We start from the raw sequence: 16,678 nt of genomic DNA, 5'->3' as shown, positions 1-16,678 counted from the left end.
CAGTGGTTATCATCGTCTTCATCCACATCCAACTCAAACCTTCGTTGTGAGGTCCTTCCACACTGCCCCCAAGCATCATTTCATGGGTCGTGTTGGACGTTGATACCTCTAGCAGCCCTTGCCGGCTACGCTCTTGGCGGTGACAATGGTGCTCTGCAGCTGTGATGCGTGGTCTTCTTCGTTGCCGGCTTCACGATGCGTGTTGACGTGCATGTCTCTTTTGAGGAGTGGATTGTAATGGCACCTCTGTTGAGGGCATGTCTGGCTCTTTTAATATTTTAATAGATCATACGGTACTCGTAAAAAAAACAGAGACAACCAACATGACTTTGCGCAAAAAAAAACAACTGTATCATCAAGGCCTATATTCGTGGGTCATCTGCAAAATAGTGGCCCATATTGTCCCGGCCCAGCAGTGATTTGCAACCACTGACAGAACGGCTGCGAAAAGGCTGGGCCCACGTGCCATAGGGGCATCATGCGCGTTGCTACCCGCCAAACAAATCCCTATCCATCGATGGAGCAGAGCACAAAAACAGCGCGCCCCGCCACGCCTCCCTCCATTCCCACCATCCCCGCCGCCACCGCCGCCGCTGCAGCCAAAACCCTAAAACCCACACCCTACGATGGCGGCGAGCAGCGCGGACCTCGCCGACGACGGCTTCGCGGCGCCGCGCCTCTTCTCCAAGGGCGTCTCCTACACCTACGATGACGTCATCTTCCTCCCGGGCTACATCGGCTTCCCCGCCGACGCCGTCGACCTCTCCACCCGTCTCTCCCGCCGCCTGCCGCTCTCCATCCCCTGCGTCGCGTCCCCCATGGACACCGTATCCGAGGCCGCCATGGCCGCAGCCATGGCCTCGCTCGGCGCCGCCGCCGTCGTTCACTGCAACACCGAGCCCGACGCCCAGGCCGCCATCATCCGCGCCGCCAAGTCCCGCCGCCTCCCTTTCGTGTCATCCGTGCCCTTCTTCGCCCCGTCCTCCGCTCCGACGCTCAAAGATTTCGCTGGCAATGAATACGCCATCGTCACCGAGCGCGGGGATTCGCTCTCCAGGCTCGTCGGCGTTGCTGTTGCAGCCGATGCGGCCTCTCGCGAGGTTCCTGCCCCTGTCTCGGAATACATGCGGCCCGCTCCCCGCTCAGCCTCCGCCTCCTTTGACTTCGAGCAAGCAGCAGCCTTCCTTGCCGACGAGGGTTTGGATTACGCCCCTCTCGTATCCGACGACGGCGAGGTTATTGACCTGATCACCGCCAAGGATGTCGAGCGCATCCGGAGCTATCCCAAGCTAGGCAAGCCATCTCTGGGAGCGGATGGGAAATTCGTAGTTGCGGCCTCCATTGGGACCCGTGAGGATGACAAGCTAAGGCTGGAGCAGCTAGTTAAGGCGGGGGCAAATGCTATTGTGATTGATAGTTCGCAGGGGAACTCCATTTACCAGCTTGACATGATCAAGTATGCAAAGAAGATGTATCCAGAGGTGGATTTGATCGGAGGCAATGTGGTGACAATTGCGCAGGCGCAGAATTTGATTCAAGCTGGTGTGGATGGATTGCGTGTTGGAATGGGTTCTGGGTCAATTTGCACTACCCAGGAAGTTTGTGCTGTTGGAAGGGGACAGGTACAGAACCATTAAAATTCTCATTAACTCTTGTTCTCTCAGTAGTCTAATCAGATTGCTGTCAGCTTACTTATTTTAGCTTGCTGTCAAATTAGTTAGTTACCTTGGGTCCTCTACCATTAGTAGGATCAGCATGCAGCGGTTTTTATTTTGTCGCTCTCTGAACTGTTGGATGCTCTGAAGTTCGTTTAGATGGCTGTGACCAAGTTGGAAACCAATTTTCTGTTTTCTTACAGGATACTGTAAACATCCTGATATGTTTGCTATATTAATCATAGGCATCCAATTCTGATTTGATGACATCAGAGCATCTACTGAGTTTGCTTTTCTTAGCTAGGCAGGGAATGTGCAGTCCTTGTTTTGTATGCTCAGAAGACACTTATGGATACTTGGTCTAATTTTAAATTACCTTTGAGCTTTTATGAAGTATATGTTAGGATACGAAAAGCACTGGAAATTTGTATTAGGTGATGTACCCGTCCACTCGTATCTTTCAAGAGTATTAGATTTGTCAAGACCTGCTGCAGTCGCTTTCCTTTTCTTTTCGGAAGTACAGTTTGGCGTGTATGGAAATGTTCCTCCTTATTTCCTCACATAGTCTTGGTAGTCTGCATATGGTATATGGTAAATTAGTAATACAGACAAAGAAGTTCAGCACTGCTGCTTGTATTTGATGCTTCTTTGTATTGGTGCAACAGGCTACAGCGGTGTATAAGGTTTCATCCTATGCCAAGGATCACAATGTACCAGTTATTGCTGATGGGGGAATTTCAAACTCTGGACATATTGTGAAAGCTCTGTCACTTGGGGCATCCACTGTTATGATGGGAAGCTTTTTAGCCGGCAGTCATGAAGCACCTGGCACTTATGAGTACAAGGTATACATATTGTATTTATATTCTTTACAATTCTGGAGCAGGGTTAAAGTTCTATTATTGCTTTTTGTTTAATATGTTTACCATAAACAGAAGGTTCGAATGCCTTTTGGGCTTTGTTGTTGACTGTCAAAGTCCCTAAAGCCCTGTAGAAAGTTAGAGACTCGATCCATACTGAAGATCACATGCCATGCACATGCAGATGTTCACCCCATGTGATCACTGCACTGAAAAGTTCCTTTATGCATAACAACAGCTCAATCTAATTAGATGGCATTAAAAGCTAACAAGAGTGCAATAAAAATTTTGTGTATACAATGACATGGTGGTACTCGGATGTTTTCTTCTAAATCTTGCATTGTTCATGGGTAACCACATAGCTAGGAATATCAGTTATTTCAGGCTGCAAAGACTAAAGTAGAAACCCATTTGATAAACTGTGGAACGAATACGTCAATAGTGTTTTACAATCTGGGCTTCAGATGAGGTTACTATGAACCAATAGCCAGTGGATACTCAGTATAGTTGTACTTTTTTTTAAATTCATTTTGCCTATTACAGTCTGTGCTGACGAAGTAACCAGCTGGCTTTGTTAGCTTTCTTTTAGGGAGCATATCTGGTGCAAATACACCTTATAGGTCATCAATTTTATTTTTGGAACTGTTGGAACTAGTAGCGTGGATAGCTGCCTTAGGTCTCTGTAATTTATTGTTTTAAGGTCATATATAGTATATAAGCCTCACAGCTAGATAACGCCATTCATTGTCTGGTAATGTTTTTGGAGAAAGGCACACTTTATCACCCATTCCCTCCAATGTTAGAAGTTCTGTTAGTTTGGCCTGAACCAGGAATGTTGAAAAACACTTGTAATAATGGATTATAGCTGCTACCTGTGGCTATGCTATGTTACCTGATTTTGCAATGTGATATATATGGGTTGTTAGGACCATGGACTCCTGGAAAATAATTAAAATTAAAATCAGTGAGAACTCATTTGCATTTTGTGTCTATTCTTTTACTTTTGTATCTATCGTATAAGTAGTTTCTAAAATTGGTAATTAATTTTGATCTGCTATGAATTTGTGCTATTCTATTTAACTGTACATGCAATTGCACTTGCTCTTTCATAAAAATGTTGAATTATAACTCTTACGATGTTTCTTTTAGGACGGCCGTCGAGTAAAAAAGTACAGAGGCATGGGATCTCTTGAAGCGATGACAAAGGGGAGTGATGCAAGGTACCTTGGTGATATTCTGAAGCTCAAAGTTGCGCAGGGAGTTGTTGGAGCAGTAGCTGACAAAGGTTCCGTTCTGAGGTTCATTCCTTACACAATGCAAGCAGTTAAGCAAGGATTCCAAGATCTTGGCGCATCCTCACTGCAGTCAGCTCATGATCTTTTGCGATCGGAGACTCTTAGATTAGAGGTATGTTCATGCTGCACAATAGTTTTCTTCCAACATGTTTTAGATTTTAATACCAATCATCTAAGATTGGAGAATTTCATCTTTTTCATTAACAAAGAGATTGTTAAACAACTAAAGTTAATCTTTGCTACTATTATGTGTATTTTGGAACTGGCTCCAAATTTAATAGATTTTTTAATGGTCATTAAACCATATGAATTATAGAAAGGCCAAAATGTTGGAGAAATGGGTTGGATAGGAAGAGAGAGTCCGTGTTATAGTGGATGGAAATTGGGAATGCTCCTCACGGAGTCTCATCTCTACTTGGCGCTGTTTAGTTCCAGAAAGCAAACTGCCTAATTTAGCCTTTCCCCTGAAATGGTTATGGTAGTTCTGTATCCATCTTTATTTCTGAAAATGTCTGAAAATAACCGAAAGTTGAGCATCTACCTAAGAGGTGGAAATGAAAACAGTTTTTTTTCCTATACCGATAGCAGAACTGATTTGATCCTTACTGGTTGTCCTTACCAGGTGAGGACCGGCGCAGCCCAGGCTGAAGGAGGAATCCATGGGCTGGTCTCATATGAGAAGAAGGCATTCTAGTTCCATAACCAAACATGGAAGAATTGGAACAAGAGTGGTTAGCTGCGCGATATGGAAGTTGACAATGCTGTTGATGATCCTACCTGGCAATCTTTAAGCTCAGCAGCTTGCCAGCAAATCCTGTCGAGTTGGGCAGCAAGTGTACCATCTATGTAGCGTGATAATAATCCTTGATCATAAAAATGGTCATATGAACTCTTAACCGAGCCCCAAATTTTGCTAAGAGGAAGACTGGTATTTCATGATTGGATCTGGTGATCACCGTACTTTTTCCTGCCGTTTTGAAGTTATCATCATGTTGCAGCCCTCTGTTTGAAAATATAAAATGCGGATATAGTGCATTTTCGTTGTTTTCGTCACTAATTTGGTGAGAATAAGAGAATGATGTCATCCTGGTACAGAGAGTGTGTGGTGTGCCATGGACACTTCAAAGGCTTTGATTCGACAGATCTGAAATGATCGACCAGAAGCAAACATCCTGAGTTGCAACTGAATACGCCCTGTTTATTCAAAGCTTTTGAGCAAAAATATCTAATCTAGTAGAATAGTTTTGCCAAAAGAAAAACTAGGAATTTAGCATGTACGGCTACAAAAAAAATTGACATAGTGGGAACAAAACAAAAAAAGATGTAGCAGTTGTATTTTCCTTCATTTTAAAATATTGTCACTCCACATCTTTCCCTTTCACGTGCTCTGCAGTAGGCTTCTTGATCACACTAGATGCGCGGCACCAGACTGGTACGAGGAGGCGGCCATTCCGGTTCTATAGACCAATCAATGGAGAGCCGGGACAAGAGGAGTGGTTAGCTACATGGTATGGAAGGTGGCGATGCCGTTGATGATAACATAATAACATTATCCTCCTACCTGGCAATCTTCACGCTCGATCAGCGGCTTGCCAGCCAGGCCTGTCGAGCTGGGCAGCAAGTTTTGTTAACTGTAGCATCAGGCCGAAGTGAACTGTTTGCTTCTCCGGCTCTCCCCCACAGTTTTGTTAAGAGCAAGGCTACTCCTGCTACTCCCATGATTGGATCTCCCTGCACTTTTTCTGCCGCTGCTCAGCCAATCATGCCGTCGTAGCAAGCAGGTAATGGAGACACTTCCATCGTCATGATCAAATGTTTAGCTTGTACTTGCAGCCACTCCGCCCCCAGCCATTAGTTGGTTAGTGCTGCCACCCTCTTGCTTCCCTACCGGAGGCCCCAGCCACATCAGGGGTGTAGTGGGGTGCTGCTGGTAATTGGTCCCTGTCACTCCTCGAAGCAACAGCTACGTCTGTTGACACCCAGGCGCTTGTTTGCTTGCATTACCGGTGAAGCATCGCCATCCGCTGCCTAGATAGCCGCCATGAACAGGCATCTGCTACTGATCGCTGTTCCTTCAGCGTCGCTGGAAAGAGGAATCCACAGTGTTCAGCTCAGCCAGCAGCTCAGCTCTGCCCCGTCCGGTCCCTACTACTCCCTACGCAGCTCGCTCAGGTAGGTTTGTCTCGCTGCGGGTGGGCCCAGTTCGGTTACGCCAGGCTGCCACGTGGGCCCACGGCCATCTCCCCACAGCGGCGGATCGGAACCACCGCAGGTTACCGCCAGCCTGGACCCGATTCGCCCACAACAGAAAAATCCCAACTAAATCGAGATTAAACGCAACGTCCAGAAAGTTCCCTGGAGAAAACAACGAGAGACCGGGGCGAACAAGACCTTCCAGCCGTCCGATCACAAGACGCACGGTGTAGATGGACCGCAGGGCGACCCCACAGCCAGCCACCACACGTTACTTCCCACGCTCTATGCAGCTGGGGCCGAGGCCACATCGCCCACTGCGACTGGTCTGCCCGCGGCCCAGCCTTATTTTAAGTAGTTATTTAAATAGTGAGGAGCACTGGTCTGTTTCAAAACATGATCCTTAGATTATCTAAACTAATTTTTTTAAAAAAACCACCCACGCCTGCGGCGCTAGCCATCCGAGCTACGCTCGGTTCTCAACCCGGGCCTTTCCACCCACCGGGCGGGCGCCCACCACAACCCTCTCGAACCCCACGCCAACAGCATAAAGCTCCATTTCAAATCGGTCCTCGCCCAAAGCACAAGCACACCAGGCATCCGACCCCGTCCGTGCGCCGCTCTCCCCTTCCGCTTCCCCCAGCCCCCGACCCCAGCCGCTCCGGCGAGTGTCCACCAGCGAAGGCGGCGTCAGCCATGAGGGAGATCCTGCACATCCAGGGCGGGCAGTGCGGGAACCAGATCGGTGCCAAGTTCTGGGAGGTGATCTGCGATGAGCACGGCATCGACGCCACGGGCCGCTACGCGGGGGACTCGGACCTCCAGCTCGAGCGCATCAACGTCTACTACAACGAGGCCAGCGGCGGCCGGTTCGTGCCGCGCGCCGTGCTCATGGACCTCGAGCCCGGGACCATGGACTCCGTGCGCTCGGGCCCCTTCGGCCAGATCTTCCGCCCCGACAACTTCGTCTTCGGCCAGTCCGGCGCCGGCAACAACTGGGCCAAGGGACACTACACCGAGGGCGCCGAGCTCATCGACTCCGTCCTCGACGTCGTTCGCAAGGAGGCCGAGAACTGCGACTGCCTCCAGGGTATGGTTCCACCTAATCCCATCCCTCGCGCTCTCTGATTTTGTTTGATTTTCCTTTGGGGCTAAGGGAATAGCCGGTTAGGGTTAGATCCGGGAGCGTGCGCACATGTGGGAGTTCAAAGCTAGTCCAGATCTGGGGTTCTGTGTGTGTTTGTGAATGCAATTAAAATCTGTCTCGAATTTACATTTCGGCGAGGTGCCCTTTATTATGCACCGCTGGCCATCTGTAGTCGTTTTTGTCTTCAGTGTTAATGTTGTGTTAAATGGTCTGACCAAATCGCCAAGCAATGTTGTGCTGGTTTGTTAAGCAGTTAGCCTCTAGGTAGGTTGTTAGAGCTGTGAATGAATGGAAAGTAATTGCTGGTTGTTTGGATCTGGTTAATTTTCTACATGTCATGATGAACTGACGATTGGTCATATCTGTTACTCCCTCCATTCCAAATTACAGGTCATTTTGACATTTCTAGGTGCATAGTGCATAATTTTTGCTATGCACCTAGGCACCTAGAAACGTCAAAACGACCTATAATTTGGAACGGAGGGAGTATTCAATAAGCGCTTGTACAGCCCAAGTCAGATAACTTGGAAGGGATATCATAGCTTTAGTAGCTACACTGTTTTTCCTATGATTTATTTGCAGTTATATTGGCACTGTCAAGATAGAACTTTGTAGAGCTGTGCTAGTCAATGTGTTGATCTCAGTGATATGCTCTGATTCATGTTTCGATTGAACTCCTGTAGCTTCTTCTAGGCTAAGTAGCTGGACCGACATCAACTGTCGGCAGGATGGATATTTTATTCCTGTAACCTGAGTGATGGATGTGTTAGCATGGAGTTCCACTCTGGCACCCTACAACTGCTAATGACCTGTTTCTATTAAAAAAATGAATTAAATATTGTGCCATAGCTGGATTGAATTCTTTGGCCAAACGCCGGTCAAGATGGGTTCCTTGTCTTCATGGTGAATAAATAAGGGCTGAACTTTATTTCTTTGTAATCTAATCCCTATGGTTGTTTATTGTGCTATAAACTATGGCATGCCCAAGTGAAATATTATGGTACCATGTCAAGATGGGTTCATGCGGCTACCAAAGCATGGTGGCAGGATGTTGTGATGTTGACTAAATTCAAATATCACTTAAACTGCTGTAACATGATTGATGATTGCACCCAGACTCTGGTCTCATTTAATGTGTTGTGGTTCTGACATATTGCTAGCTCTTTGACACCTTCAGTTGCTTCTGTATCTTTTGAACCTATTACCTATTTAGTCCAAGGCTGCCTTTTATATTTGCATGCTAGAATTCTGCTGGTTTTTTAGATAATTTAATGATTCATTTTTGATTTACATACAGGTTTCCAAGTTTGCCATTCCTTGGGGGGAGGCACTGGATCTGGCATGGGCACCCTTCTCATTTCTAAGATCAGGGAGGAGTACCCTGATAGAATGATGCTGACCTTCTCTGTATTCCCGTCACCAAAGGTTTCAGATACTGTTGTGGAGCCATACAATGCTACACTTTCGGTTCACCAACTTGTTGAGAATGCTGATGAATGTATGGTGCTTGACAATGAAGCTCTGTATGACATATGCTTCCGGACACTAAAGCTCGCCACCCCTACCTGTAAGTTAACCCTCACTAATTCTTTACTTGCTATCCATGATACCTCTTGATTTAATATTGCTGTAATTTTATTCAATTTGAAAAGTAGGCACTGATAGTGGGCTGTAACAATGCAGTTGGTGACCTGAACCATCTTATCTCTGCTACCATGAGTGGCGTCACATGCTGCCTGAGGTTCCCTGGTCAGCTCAACTCCGACTTGCGCAAGCTTGCTGTGAACCTCATCCCGTTCCCCCGTCTCCATTTCTTCATGGTCGGCTTTGCGCCGCTGACCTCACGTGGATCCCAGCAGTACCGCGCCCTCACTGTCCCTGAGCTGACTCAGCAGATGTGGGATGCCAAGAACATGATGTGCGCTGCTGACCCCCGCCACGGCCGCTACCTCACAGCCTCAGCCATGTTCCGCGGGAAGATGAGCACCAAGGAGGTGGATGAGCAGATGCTCAACGTCCAGAACAAAAACTCATCCTACTTCGTGGAGTGGATCCCCAACAATGTCAAGTCCAGCGTGTGTGACATCCCACCCAAGGGGCTGAAGATGGCAGGCACCTTCGTCGGCAACTCCACCTCCATCCAGGAGATGTTCCGCAGGGTGAGCGAGCAGTTCACCGCCATGTTCAGGCGCAAGGCCTTCTTGCACTGGTACACTGGCGAGGGGATGGACGAGATGGAGTTCACCGAGGCCGAGAGCAACATGAACGACCTGGTCGCGGAGTACCAGCAGTACCAGGACGCCACCGCTGAGGAGGAGGAGTACGAGGAGGAGGAAGATGAGGCGTAAGCGGTGGCCGAATAGCGATAGCTCTGGTGCCCTTCCCAAGGCCACCGTCTGCCCAGGTTGTGTCCCTGTGAATGGGTTTGTCTTCTGTGCTTCTCGTGGCTTTGCATGATGGATTTTGATCACGTACGTTGTCGTCGTTGAGGTTGCGTCTGTGCTCAGGCTGCGGTCACTGTAATGTACGTACTGTAATGTAGTAGGTTGCCGTCAGTTTCTGTTCCGCATCCTTGGTCAAGTCGCTTATGGCTTTGCACTGCTAGTGCTCACCTTGAGCTGGTCGCCTGTAATTTCTGACTAGTATTGGTAGTGAGTGATTTCTTCTCATATCTGTTAAGCCTATGTCAATCTGCATCAGCTTCGTTCACTCTGTTCTTGTGTGTCCAAGAGAAGGCATTCCGTTACAGGTTTGTTCAACTGCTCAAGATCGCGCCCATCAGGAGTCCATCTGAATCGGCCAGAAACCAGTGTCTGGTAGGATGGCTGCCCCATATCCTGGCCTAGAAAACCTCAACAGGCGAGACCAGATCGGATCTCCTGATCTGAACCAGTAATCATCGGCCGGTCGAGCGCACATGCAGTGGGCGGCCCAGGCCCCAGCAAAACCGCCTTGCCCAAGGCCGGGATAGCTGACGAGTGACGACGACCGAATTTGGGCCAAGGAATCGTCTCCGGGAGGGGATTTTAGCTCTCGCTGCCGCTTCACGTGCTCCGCCACATGTGCCGCACATGCCCCTCGAAAAGATCCAGAAGAAACGAGGATCTCAAGCCGGGCGTACAACGCATGAAGATTTTCCCGAGCTCCCAACGTGCCAGTGAAATTTAAAAACCGTCAAGCATCTGGTGATCTTGCCAGTTGCCAGAGCTTTGTTAGCCGTGTCTGTTCGCCACAGCTGATAGCTCACTATGCACTGTCGCCCTCCCATCACAAATTCGCGCACAGGGCAGCAGGGAACAGGCCACGGCCAAGCTGGCGGGCGGGCCCCACCCCACCCCATTAGCGCCCCCCCACTATTTGAGAGAGCGAGAGCCCTTGGCGGATCACCAATTATATACGCGCCCCCGCAAAAACCCGCTATTTGCAAGACGCGCGCACAGCTCAGCGCGGAGGTGTGGGCCCGGCCGTCCGGCTGCGGCCTGGCGGCAGAGAGACTGCAGGGGTGGGAGGCCGAGTCATTTTGTTTTGCCGGATAGCCCCCCGCCTTCCTCTCTTATTCGTGCCCCGCCCGCCCGCTCGCGGCATCCGCAGCTGCTTCGTCGTCCTTCGCCCCTTCCTTCTCTCTCGCCGCCCGGGGAGGCGGAGGGCTCTCCCGGCTCCGGGGAAGAGGCCGCCATTGCTGGTGCCGGTGAGGTCTCCTGAACCCCTCTCCCGATCCCGTAGCTCTGTTTCGGGTTCCGCGTGATACGCATCGCGGCTGCATTGGTTGTCCGCGCGATGGCGCGCGCTGTTCCGTTTCGGTAGATGTAGGACATTGCGGGGATTTTTCTTTTGGGATCTTCGTGGTTCAGCGATGGTGACTCGAGGGTTGTGCCCCTTTTGACCTGAAGTGTTGGATCTAGGCCGAGGTTGTTCTGCCCGCATTTGCTGCGACGTTGCTGTAATTCTGTTCAGATTCGTGTCAAACATTTGCCTGCAAACATTTTTATGAGAAAAATCGTATAAACACTAGAAGCACACTCGTGTAACACTGAAGTATTGGTTGCCAAATTCGTCTGGACATCCACTGTGGTCGGTTAAGTAAGGAGATAGAGATTGCCTGTTGTGTGCTGGAGCCACATGCTGATGATTGCTCAGTCAGAGGAACTTTGTCATGGGCAGGGGGAAAAGGTGGTCATCATGATATCCGCACTTGTGTTTAGGCCTGATGCTTGCTAGTAGCTTCACACGGCTATCCATTGTCATTCACTATTGTTTTTGGTCATCACCTGTCTCGTCGTCGTCGCGCAGGAGTTGCCTCTGTGCTGTAGGAGACTGTATTTTCCTGAACCCGACTTTAATCTTGACTGTTGTATTATTTGGTATGTGATGTGGAATTTTCTGCTGCAGCTCTGAGTGGGGAAGATGGTTGTCCAGGAGTTCATAGTTGATCTCAACAAGCCTCTTGTTTTCCAGGTATGTTTTCGCTCTTAGTTGCTTCACTGCGACGTCGTTGTTGGTCTTGTGAATCTTAGTTTTCCGAGATAATTCGTGAAATTATCATGTGCACCTTGGAATTTTAATTGCTTTTGAGTTTGTTCAGTGCAACGTTGGGTATTTGACAACCAGCTCTAATGTTAGATTGTGTTTTCTTTCTTAGCAATAATTGTGGTAGACATGGTGCTTATGTATATTGTGAAAGAATCTCATGTAGTTGTAAAATCCCGAGTTTCTGACTAGATGCGCAGTTGCTTCACAGCTAAAATAACCTTGTTCTGCTTGTATCTTAATTTTGTGGATGAAGGTTGGTCATCTTGAGGAACGTTACCAGGAATGGGTTCACCAACCTATTGTCAGCAAGGAGGGTCCACGTTTTTTTGGAAATGATGTCCTGGAGGTAATGGTGCATTCCATCATATTGATACATCGAGGGTTTTGATACATGAACTGTATTAACAAAACCTTTTAATGTCCAGTTCTTGACATGCACGAAGTGGTGGGCTGTGCCAACCATATGGCTGCCTGTTGTTTGCTACTTGTTCGCGAAATCTATTTTGATGGGCCATACCATTCAGGAAGTAGTTCTGATGGCTCTGTTTGGAATATTTATTTGGACGTTGATTGAATATACTTTGCACCGCTTTCTATTCCACATTGAGACTAAAACCTACTGGTAAGAATACTTTCAACTTTCAAGTTGGCAATGTCTTATAATGTCTTCGTTCTGCTTTTCCAATTGTTGTCGATGCAATTTGCAGGACAAACACTGCACATTACCTTCTTCACGGATGCCACCATAAGCACCCAATGGACTCGCTCAGGCTTGTATTTCCTCCTACTGCAACAGCGATTTTGTGTTTCCCGGTATGGCCCTGAAACTGTCATACATGCAACAAAAGTACTAGCACTAAACATTGAATTGGATTTGTTGAACTGGAACTTTTGACCATTTAAAAGAAACATGACCAATTGAACCGAACTGTTCATTATTTTATTTTTCAGTTCTGGAACCTTGTTGCATTCTTTGCAACTCCATCTACCACTCCTGCATTATTTGGCGGTGGTCTATTGGGATATGTGATGTATGATTGCACTCACTACTACCTGCACCATGGACAACCATCCAAAGATCCAGCAAAACATCTCAAGGTGAGGGCATAATAGATAATACCACTTAAATTCATGATTTATCCAGCTGTTCCATTGAAAAGCCCATAGGTTTTGATTCCTCTCAACTTCCCTTTATGCAGCGGTATCACCTCAACCACCACTTTAGAATCCAAGACAAGGGCTTTGGCATCACCTCAACGCTCTGGGACACTGTTTTCGGTACATTACCACCATCGACAACCGGGAAGAAGAACTGACGCACATAGCACAATTCTTGGCATGAGATTCTAGGGGATTTGTAATATATTCAAGCTAGGTACAATTCTAGTTCTGTCTTGGTGTGATGGGTTTCACATGTCCATTCAGTTCAAAGTTCCTGTGTACTGATTCTGTTGATCTATTCTAATGTGAAGTGATTTTGTTGGCTCAACATTCTATGCAGTGCCAGCGGTCTACAAAATCACCTGTTAGGCTCTTTATTCTTTCTGTTTATTTCTCAAAATCGGATCATTAGATACTTGCAGATGCGAGATCCCCTCTTTCCCCTCCTTTTTTCCCCTGGGTCCCCATCATGAGTTGTCTGAGTCTGACAGCAAGGAGCGTTAGTTGGAAGAATGGGTATATCTGATGGATATTCTGGGTCTGCATTTACAGATTCAGAAGAATGCCCCACTTGTGCATGTGAGAAAAGGTATGAACAGCTTTGGGAAGAGTCAAGACCACACACACACAAAAAAAACATTTCCATGTACCAAAAATTCTGTAGTTTGACATTATGTTAACTCAAAATTACACTTCGACAACTGCTTCAGCACTGTCCCAAAACGTTAAGATCAAGTTAAAATGCTCATTAACTACCACATTTGCAATCAAAACCACTGCTACGCTACTGATAGTGCTACTTTGAGCTATACCTATTATGCTAATCAAAAGGGCACAGGGCAAATGGAAGGCAAGAATAAGATCAGCATCTCGAATCGTATATAATTCAGAAATTTGGAATTTGTAACGGTAAATCTGGAGAAGACACAGTTAGGAGATGGGACGGTGAAGCAGGCAGGCATTTGATTCAGAACTTCAGCACATTCCTCTCAGAATAACGTGAACATGCACCCCACATAGATCATGTATTTCATCAGTAGCCAGGTGATACAACATCAGTTGACATTTAGAAGAAAAAATTGATCTCAAAGAAAATTTTAGCTTGTACAAAAAATAAAATGTATATGAAACAAAATTGAGACTGCAAAGCAAAACTGATGTCCTAGAAACTTTGACGCTAGCCAATACATGACCAGACAAAAGAGTTGGCCCATCAGCCCACTGAACGGGCATTTTTCAAGAGCGGATCATACGAGGTGAGTTTTTAGGTCGCCTTCTCTTTCCACTGTTCTGTATTTTTGGTTGACTGGTCACAAGTGCATACATTTTGACAGCAAATAGTTCCTCCGGAAGCTCCTTCTGGTCCTGTTTCATTCGCAGGATTAGATGAATGATGGGAAACATAAACAATGTAATGTAACTAAATAACATTGACACTTTTGAACATTTACCTTAACACTGAGGATATATAATCCACACTTTTTAAATAGCTCCCTAAAGTATGGATCGGATCTAGTGACACTGTTATCCACCTTGTCTAACACAAATCCTGAAAAACCAAACATTTTGTTCTCTGAGAAACATCAAGCATATGGTCATCTAAAAGAAGTATAATATTAGAGACAATGCCATGTAGCAATTTCTAGATGAGTATTATAGCAATTTTCTCAAGAAAAGTATGCTGCGGTAAATAGACAGACTATTTGGTACAGCAAACTCACCATTTCTTGCAATGTTCTCTTTCAGAACAAAAAATCCATCAGGTTTGAGCCCAACCTGGAAAGAACGTTACAAGTGTATGTTTAATTAGAATGCATTGATATTAGAGCTATGGTAATAGGTGCAGAAACAAGAATAGTTGGAAGGCTTCATTCAATTGAACTGTAATTAGGCCTAATGTAAAAAAAAGTAGGATTGCAAATTGTATGGCGTCTAAAGGTGGACTGGCGTTATCTTAGAACAAAGTTTGATATCCAACTAGCAATACAACATTTGTCCAGGTAATGTCTGAAAAATACACAACAAAATTATCTACCAGTGCACAAGAAGTTCCCCTGCAAGCCATTATTTCCTCAGAAAAAATCTGTAAATCTAAAACTATGGTATATCACTTATTTGTCTATACAAGTGTTAAGATTTGCCCAAGTAACACCAAATATTTGAATCAACCCAACAGAAAAAACACTGTAGGATTGAAAATAAATTAATCAAGTCACCTTGGCACGATTGAAAAATGAAATAAAATCATCATCAGGAAGTTGTCCTATGCACCACTGAATCCATATCACATCATATCTTCCTTCCTCAGGAGTAAAGTCCTGAAGCAATAGGTGAACTAGATTATTCACAAAGAAGTGCACAACTTTTCAAAGACATCTAACCAATGATAATGATCTATGGGTACCAACCTGAAGAGGCACACAGTAAAAGTTGGCAGCCTTGTGTGAGTCTTCTCCTTGGTCCATACATACAGTAAGATTTTCCCGTGCCACTTCAAGAAAATGAGATACTGGTTCAACAAGATCAACCTGAATAGCCAAATTCCAAGTTTTCAAAAAGGGCCAAAACATACAAATAAGGCACAGCACAAATATTACAGATGGAACATAAAAAATTAATTCCGTATACAGGAGAAGAATGGAAGTATGTTGTTTCTTGCCAGTGTCATGGTATGATATGCCTACAGCTACAAGGTGCTGCGGTGTGTGTAAGCATTTATCTTCAGAATGAAGCATAACCACAAACCACCAAAGAGAAGATAAGTTGCATACCTCATTGAAATGCCTGAGAAGAAAATTCTTCGTAACACGTCCAATACCTGAGCCACAATCTGCACAGTTTGAAAAATGACACATAAGAACAATGCAGATTGCACGCACATAAGGACTCTATAAACTGAACATTACACAGTAACTTTCACAGAATGAATTCAGTACAACATAACTCAACAGAAACAAGCTTTACCGACACTAGTCATAGCCTCCTTGCAGTAATAAACTCACCAAGGGCCACAAGATGACGCTTCGCGGTGCCGAACCGCTCGGCGAGGAGAGGGCGGAGGAAGGCGTCGCTGCCCTTGACGTCCGCGTCGTTCACGCACCCGTACCCTCCCAGGACCCCCTCTGTCGATGCCTCCACGCCCTACGCACAATTTCGACAAGTTTTAAGCTAAATTATCAGCGATGACTACGGCTTTGGAGAGGGGGGGGGGGGGTTAGGGTTCAGGGTCTCCGGGAGGAGGAAGAGTGGGTGCTTTACTTGCCAGTAGGCGATAGCCTTGGAGTACCACTCCTTTCGCTTCCCTTCGCCGCTCGCCTCCTCCTCGGCGCCACCGTTGCCTGCGGCGGCGGTCGGGGCAGCTTCAGCTTCCGCGGTGGCGGAGGTCGTGGCGGTGACAGTGGAGCCGATCTCTTCCGCCCACATCTCTGTTGCGTTGGAGAAGACGCGGCCGGCTGAATCGAATCCGCGGGAATCCATCCCTCCGGCGGCGGCGGCGGCGGCGGCCAAGCGAGAGCTGCTTGCGCGCGTGCTGGAGTAGGGAAAGGGTTCAAATCTGCCTAACGGTTTTTGCAAGGGCTTTTTAGCATATATACACCCGCTCTGCGGTTTCTTCTTTCGTCGTGTCCATTTTGTACTAAAGACCTTGAGAAAATACAATTTTGCAAAAAAAGAAATTTCTACAGGTCAAATGCCATTGCTTCGACCAAAGATGAGAGAACATAAAACCTTTTCGAAAGAAATAGGGGAACATATATTGATAATTAAAAGCTCAGCTTCAGAATACATCCGGTAAGTAATTGATATCTTGCAATATATATACCCCTGGCAAAACTTCAA

The 16,678-nt window shown here is 46.6% G+C and overlaps 4 protein-coding genes across 4 annotated transcripts; 3 read left to right on the top strand and 1 right to left on the bottom strand.

The window, feature by feature from the left end:
- Positions 1–542: 542 nt before the first annotated feature.
- LOC112874608 (inosine-5'-monophosphate dehydrogenase-like) lies at positions 543–4,790 on the top strand. Its single transcript, XM_025938038.1, has 4 exons — positions 543–1,622; positions 2,321–2,500; positions 3,665–3,922; positions 4,433–4,790. Exons 1-4 carry the CDS (start codon positions 627–629, stop codon positions 4,502–4,504), a joined length of 1,506 nt encoding a protein of 501 aa, XP_025793823.1. The 5' UTR covers positions 543–626; the 3' UTR covers positions 4,505–4,790.
- Positions 4,791–6,511: 1,721 nt separating this feature from the next.
- Positions 6,512–9,829, top strand: LOC112874607 (tubulin beta-7 chain). The gene is made up of 3 exons (XM_025938037.1): positions 6,512–7,093; positions 8,448–8,717; positions 8,834–9,829. The coding sequence occupies exons 1-3, from the start codon at positions 6,700–6,702 to the stop codon at positions 9,496–9,498; spliced, it is 1,329 nt and encodes a 442-aa protein (XP_025793822.1). The 5' UTR covers positions 6,512–6,699; the 3' UTR covers positions 9,499–9,829.
- An 852-nt stretch (positions 9,830–10,681) lies between these two features.
- Positions 10,682–13,274, top strand: LOC112874591 (dihydroceramide fatty acyl 2-hydroxylase FAH1-like). Its single transcript, XM_025937990.1, has 7 exons — positions 10,682–10,838; positions 11,540–11,605; positions 11,934–12,026; positions 12,106–12,302; positions 12,388–12,493; positions 12,632–12,778; positions 12,880–13,274. Exons 2-7 carry the CDS (start codon positions 11,555–11,557, stop codon positions 12,994–12,996), a joined length of 711 nt encoding a protein of 236 aa, XP_025793775.1. The 5' UTR covers positions 10,682–10,838; positions 11,540–11,554; the 3' UTR covers positions 12,997–13,274.
- Positions 13,275–13,802: 528 nt separating this feature from the next.
- LOC112874589 (alpha N-terminal protein methyltransferase 1) lies at positions 13,803–16,552 on the bottom strand. The gene is made up of 8 exons (XM_025937986.1): positions 16,100–16,552; positions 15,844–15,982; positions 15,613–15,671; positions 15,250–15,369; positions 15,058–15,159; positions 14,563–14,617; positions 14,293–14,390; positions 13,803–14,206 (listed from the first exon to the last, which is right to left on the bottom strand). Exons 1-8 carry the CDS (start codon positions 16,316–16,318, stop codon positions 14,078–14,080), a joined length of 921 nt encoding a protein of 306 aa, XP_025793771.1. The 5' UTR covers positions 16,319–16,552; the 3' UTR covers positions 13,803–14,077.
- Between the last annotated feature and the right edge of the window lie 126 nt (positions 16,553–16,678).

The sequence above is a fragment of the Panicum hallii genome, chromosome 9, assembly GCF_002211085.1.
Source record: "Panicum hallii strain FIL2 chromosome 9, PHallii_v3.1, whole genome shotgun sequence".
NCBI classification, from domain to species: Eukaryota; Viridiplantae; Streptophyta; class Magnoliopsida; order Poales; family Poaceae; genus Panicum; species Panicum hallii.
This window is presented reverse-complemented; position numbering and strand designations above follow the sequence as displayed.

What these genes read in the sequence shown, in the direction of transcription:
- LOC112874608 (XM_025938038.1), top strand. Translation starts at nt 627, where the DNA reads ATGGCGGCGAGCAGCGCGGACCTCGCCGACGACGGCTTCGCGGCGCCG. An exon ending in CTGGCACTTATGAGTACAAG is followed by an intron (nt 2,501 to 3,664) that starts GTATACATATTG and finishes TGTTTCTTTTAG; the next exon opens with GACGGCCGTCGAGTAAAAAA. An exon ending in CGGAGACTCTTAGATTAGAG is followed by an intron (nt 3,923 to 4,432) that starts GTATGTTCATGC and finishes TGTCCTTACCAG; the next exon opens with GTGAGGACCGGCGCAGCCCA.
- LOC112874607 (XM_025938037.1), top strand. Translation starts at nt 6,700, where the DNA reads ATGAGGGAGATCCTGCACATCCAGGGCGGGCAGTGCGGGAACCAGATC. An exon ending in GAACTGCGACTGCCTCCAGG is followed by an intron (nt 7,094 to 8,447) that starts GTATGGTTCCAC and finishes ATTTACATACAG; the next exon opens with GTTTCCAAGTTTGCCATTCC. An exon ending in AAAGCTCGCCACCCCTACCT is followed by an intron (nt 8,718 to 8,833) that starts GTAAGTTAACCC and finishes GTAACAATGCAG; the next exon opens with TTGGTGACCTGAACCATCTT.
- LOC112874591 (XM_025937990.1), top strand. Translation starts at nt 11,555, where the DNA reads ATGGTTGTCCAGGAGTTCATAGTTGATCTCAACAAGCCTCTTGTTTTC. An exon ending in TTGGAAATGATGTCCTGGAG is followed by an intron (nt 12,027 to 12,105) that starts GTAATGGTGCAT and finishes TTTAATGTCCAG; the next exon opens with TTCTTGACATGCACGAAGTG. An exon ending in ATCCAGCAAAACATCTCAAG is followed by an intron (nt 12,779 to 12,879) that starts GTGAGGGCATAA and finishes CCCTTTATGCAG; the next exon opens with CGGTATCACCTCAACCACCA.
- LOC112874589 (XM_025937986.1), bottom strand. Translation starts at nt 16,318, where the DNA reads ATGGATTCCCGCGGATTCGATTCAGCCGGCCGCGTCTTCTCCAACGCA. An exon ending in AGGCTATCGCCTACTGGCAA is followed by an intron (nt 15,983 to 16,099) that starts GTAAAGCACCCA and finishes AATTGTGCGTAG; the next exon opens with GGCGTGGAGGCATCGACAGA. An exon ending in TTTACTGTGTGCCTCTTCAG is followed by an intron (nt 15,160 to 15,249) that starts GTTGGTACCCAT and finishes CTATTGCTTCAG; the next exon opens with GACTTTACTCCTGAGGAAGG.